The sequence below is a fragment of the Chelon labrosus genome, assembly GCF_963514085.1.
Source record: "Chelon labrosus genome assembly, chromosome: 16".
NCBI classification, from domain to species: Eukaryota; Metazoa; Chordata; class Actinopteri; order Mugiliformes; family Mugilidae; genus Chelon; species Chelon labrosus.
Genome location: NC_140349.1, coordinates 627,501 through 632,738, shown reverse-complemented (window position 1 = coordinate 632,738; position 5,238 = coordinate 627,501). Strand labels below are relative to the sequence as shown.

At 45.3% G+C, this 5,238-nt stretch overlaps 2 protein-coding genes across 2 annotated transcripts in view; both read right to left on the bottom strand.

The window, feature by feature from the left end:
* Positions 1–143: 143 nt before the first annotated feature.
* glmp (glycosylated lysosomal membrane protein) lies at positions 144–2,912 on the bottom strand (the record flags this gene model as incomplete). Its single annotated transcript, XM_084563717.1, has 7 exons — positions 144–600; positions 668–930; positions 1,013–1,231; positions 1,302–1,466; positions 1,552–1,650; positions 2,228–2,392; positions 2,802–2,912. 7 exons carry the CDS (start codon positions 2,910–2,912, stop codon positions 426–428), a joined length of 1,197 nt encoding a protein of 398 aa, XP_084419843.1. The 3' UTR covers positions 144–425.
* A 1,128-nt stretch (positions 2,913–4,040) lies between these two features.
* The window catches only part of cct3 (chaperonin containing TCP1, subunit 3 (gamma)), an 8,807-nt gene continuing 7,609 nt past the window's right edge, over positions 4,041–5,238 (bottom strand). The window contains 1 exon segment of the mRNA XM_084563686.1: positions 4,041–4,299. Within this exon segment, the coding sequence (XP_084419812.1) occupies positions 4,207–4,299 (93 nt within the window). The 3' untranslated portion in view covers positions 4,041–4,206.

The following is a 5,238-nucleotide window of genomic DNA, read 5'->3' as shown; positions in this document are numbered from 1 at the left end:
TCTGTTCAGCTTCTGTTCTTTAAGGTTCTCCTCCGCGTTCCACCAGCGACGCTTCCTCTAGAGGACCGGTGGGGACTTTAGGTCTCCGTGGAGACGTCTGGAGTCGGTCAAACTGAATCATCAGTGAGTTCATGGATCAGGTTTAATAAGAGTTTATTTATTTTAGGATCAAATAATAACAACTAATTATAAATAATAATACAACCAATCATCAGACTCGTTTTATTGATCCAATCAAAAACTGAAGTTTATAAAAACAAACAATAAAATTTCACAATAAAAGCATCTGAACCTCCTGCCATTGATTCGTCTAAAAGTCACTGATTGGTCTAAAAGGACAGAGCGACCGGCAGCAGCAACGTGGACCCGCCCACCTGTAACAAACAGTTCGTTTAGAAACATCCATCGACCAATCAGATCAGCCTTCAGTTGATTGGCTCGTAGACTGCCGCGGTCGCCTCCCTCCTCTTCCTGTGGCAGACGTAGACTCCGCCCACCACCAGGAGGATCACGGGGGTTCCCAGACAGACGGCCATGATGGCAATAACCATTGGAGAGAAGGAGTCGACGGGAGGAGAGCCGACGCCCACCAGCAGCGTCCTGAGGAGACGATGGTTAATCACTGATTGGCTGATTGATAATCACGGATCAAAGGGAACCAACGTACCAGCTGAGGAACTTGGTGTTGTTGTAGAACTGTTCTCCCGCCATCCCGAAGCTCACGTTCAGTCCCATGACGTCCGGTTCTGAGTAGAACGCTCGGATCAGAGCGGACGCCACCGCGCCCCTGCTCTGAGGCCGCGGCTCCGAGTGGTGGCACGGCGTGGCGTCCTCCAGAGCCGGACTGGGCCGCCGGTACGCCACGGGCTTCCACTGAGCGAAGCCCAGGACCTCTGAGCTGCCGTTCACCTGAGACACCCACTGAGACACCTGAGGGGTCAGAGGTCAGAGGTCAAGACAAGTCAGCTGACCTCAAACAGGAAGTTAAAGGTCACGTGACTGAATTGGTCACCTTGAATATCGATGGCGTGAACTCGTCGTCGATCGACTGGCGGATGTCCACTCTGCTCAGGGGATAAGCCCCGCCCACCGACTGGAGCTCCAACAGGAACCTGGAGTGGTTCGTCCGTGGCGAAATGCCATCAAGCCACACCCTCAACTGGGAGGAGTTAGCGGAGTGAAGGAGGCAGGGCCAGGACAGGTCGTGACCGTCGGAGGCAAACACCGTCAGCTGAAAGGAGAGAGAGCGATCAGTTGATTGATCTGTGACGTCATGTGACCTGGTTACCGTGGCGACAGACCTGCAGGCAGAGCGAGCCGTTGGCGAAGGACGAGGCGGCGCCGCAGAGCAGAGCGGTCGTATCCGACAGGTTGAGACGAGACCAGCTGAAGTCCTGCAGCTCGTAGGGAGGGAGGACGTCCGGGGTCGGCTCGGCCGTGTTGTTGGCGTCGTCGTACTCCAACAGCTGAGACAGAGGTCAAAGGTCAAAGGTCAAAGGTCAAACACCTGAGCACCGTCTTAGACACTGAAGATGGACGGAGGGTTCTGACCCGACTGAAGACCACGGCCGTGCTGAACAAGATGCTGCTCTCTGGCTCCACCCACAGGCCACCGGTGCTGCTCGCATTCAGATACTCAGGCCAGTCCACCTGAGACACGGAGAGGCCACAACATTAGGAACACCTGGTCAGCTGATAAAACAGACCTTTATTCTGAAAGGGTGTGAACGTCCTGCTAGACATGAAACAGAAACACGTGTTTAAAGTTAATTCAGCTCTAGTCAGCATGACATCACACGTGACCTCACACGTGACCTCACACGTGACATCACACGTGACATCACACACGGAGGACATGTTGACGTCTGTGACTAAATATGAATCACAGAAATTATGACTAGTAACTCGGGGATACCGCCGCCGCCATTTTGTGTTTTTTCATGTAGCAGTTGTCAATGGCACCTGTCAATCATCATGATGTCACATCCTGTTTCCCACTAACATGAAGGGGGCGTGGTTTATGACCTATACAACAGCCAGCCACCAGGGGGCTCCATATGCTTTGTCTTAGATAAACTTGCTTGGTCACAGTAGCAGTAACACTCTTAAGAACCACAGATAAAAGAAAGATTAAATTAAATAAAATAAAAATAAGTAAATAAAATAAGATCGACCCTAGAGCAGCTGTCATGGCTGATGACATGAATGAAGTGACTTCCTGTCAGACCTTGACGGTAGAAGAAGAAGAGTTGGTGTGGACCAGCAGCAGCGTCGGCGCCCCCTGGCTACCGAACAGGTAGTGCAGCGTGTCGTTGTCTCCCACGGCTCTCACGTGCAGCAGGTCGCCATCAGGAGGCACTGTGGAGGTGTTGGGGTTGACCACCACTGACAGCTGAAGAAGAAACAACATCACTGTGGTCAGAGCCCGTCTCCGGAGAGCCTCCACACACCTGGCCAGTCCCAGTGTAACGAACAGTTCAGAAGCCGGAAGTTCTCCCCTTATTAGACGTTCTCTGCTGTGGTCAGAGCTAGCAGGCTAGTATACAGTCAATGGGTCAAAGACTAAAGACAGGTCACATGACTGATCCATAAAACATGTCTCATGTACAGAGAACAACGTTGATCAGCTGACTGACTGACTGACTGCTTCATGTTCAGTTTGAGTCAAAGTTAAAATAAAATATTAAATGTAGTCGCAACACATTAAACTCTTTTACGTCTCATCATCACTTTCACTTCCCCCCGCTCTTCTCGCTGTTTCGTCTCTTTTCTGACACTTCCGGGTTCACCTGCTCACTCACCTGTCTCGTGAACGTCTTCCCGCCGCTGAACAAACTTTGAGTCAAACTAAAAACACTGAAGAAGAGAAAAATGAAGACGACGCTGCTCCGCGTCTGCACTGCCGCCGCCATCTTTGTTGTGAACGGTCACATGACCTCCTCCTTCATGACAGCTGACCGGGAGGCCCCGCCCCCCACAAGTGTCTTTTTCTTTTTTTTTCTTTTTTAATTGACAAAGACGTAAAATAAAACAATTCTTTAATAAAAATAAACTTTTCATCTAAAGGAATAAAGTTCTGATTGAATATCCACGTGAAGGATTTAATCCGGATCTAAACATCAAGTTTAAGACATTTCCTCCAGATTTATTCACAAACTCCAACAAATAAAACAGAATTAAAAAGACTCTCGTGTGTTTGTGAGGTCGTGTTCTGAGTTATTTATTAGAATAAATGTAGTAATGAGATCAGTAAACATGACTCAGGGTTTCTGGATTAGTTTCATTAGACTTTATTAGGACGTCATTCATTCTCAGTCCAGCTGTTCAACAGCTCACCTGTCTGTACCAGGTAACTCCATGTTAGTCATGTTAATGGATGAGAACACCTTACTATCATCTCTGTATATAATATATATTCTTACGTCTCTATTTCTTGTAATTTTGTCCATATACTAATTTATACATTTTTGCTTATACTACTTTTATTTTACTTCATTTTTTTAATCTTTCTTTTATCTGAGGTTCTTCTCAGTGTTTTTTATGTCTAACTAAGCTGCTGTGACCAAGCAGTTTCCCTTGTGGATCAATAAAGTTTATTTCTATTTCCACAGGTGTGAGAAAGTACAGGTACGTTGGAACGCCTGTGTGAGGACTCCCTAAAGCTAAAGCTTTACTTTATTAATTTAATATTCATATCGTACATTAGTTGTATATTTCTTTGTTTCTTTACAGATCAAATTAAACTAGAACCACTTGTACAAAACTAACAGGTTCTCCTCCAGAACATTATTTATTATTTAATTATTTTCTCTCTTTACTGTTTATTAGGATACTGTTAGTTTCATGTTTAGTGTTTATATGTTTTACTTTTTAATTATTACAGCCTGAACATAAAATAAATCTTCAGAATAAATAAACATCAACCAGCTGACTGACTGATGGTTCAACTCCTCCACATTAATAAATGTTTTTATTAATTAGCATCACTTCCTGTCTGTGTGACATCATGACCTGTTGGTTAATAAAGTGAAGAGACTGAAGAGTTTCTGACGTCGTCTTTATTAACGTTTAGTTCGCTTCAGTGAATGTCTGGTCCCCACACACACACACACACACACACATATGCGCACACACACACAGAGAGTTGGAGTGACGGTGACGTTGCGATGGATCAGTGGATCAGTGGATCAGTGGATCAGTGGATCTCTACTCGGCTCCCTGTCCTCCCATCTGATCGTCTTTGTCTTTCTTCTTGTGACCAGAGACGATGTCGTCGATGCGCAGCAGCAAGATGGCCGTCTGGAAACAGAGCAGAGTCCAGTCAGTGTCAGTAATGATCCAGTATCAGCGCTGGAACATGTGTCATGATCAGTGTTTCATATCAGTCGATACTGATCATTATTGATTCATTTTTTAACCTGTTCTACTCAGACTTCTCAACGTGCTGAGCAGGAGCATGTCCTTCTAAATGATTCACCACTTCATCTGTTATTTCTTTCTATCTTTGATGTTCTGTCGTGTGGTTCTGCTGCCGTGTTCCTCTTCATCAGAGGCTGCTCTACACTTTTTCGTTGTCTGTCATTTTGACTGACAGGGTCATAAAAATCCCATCATAATCTATTTTTACCGTCACTTTAATTTTATTAAATGATAACAATGACATATCCAATAGCATTTCATTTTTAATTAATATTCAGTAGCGGCTCATATAACCTTCCATCACAGACGACTCATGAATCATGACTCATGAATCATGAGTCTATTTAACGGCTCAGTTGAGTCCGACCACGTCTGATATATGATCAATAAACGGCTCCATTCAAACATCTGACATCTCACTGAGCAGAGAAACTAAACGTACGACCAGACATGACCTCTAGCAAACTGAGACACTCACTGACTTACACACAACACACAGAGAAATGAAACTTAACTGACTCTAACACTAATCAAGAGACAGAGCCCGTTAATATTCTCATCATCGGTCTGACTCTTAAATAATCTAAATATTATGAACTGGTGACGTGACCTTTCCTTCTTTATCTAGTTTCCTCTCATATTCTCCTTCACTCCACGCTGTTCTTTGTTGTTGTTGTTGGCTCAGCTGGGCCGTGATAGGTCGAGAGGCTAAAGCCCTTCCTCTGCCTACATCCCCCAGAATGACTTGCAGTTCTGTCTCTGGGTTTTCTTCCTATGTTTCTCTAACGGAGCTCAACTGAACTTATTGAACGTGTTTTC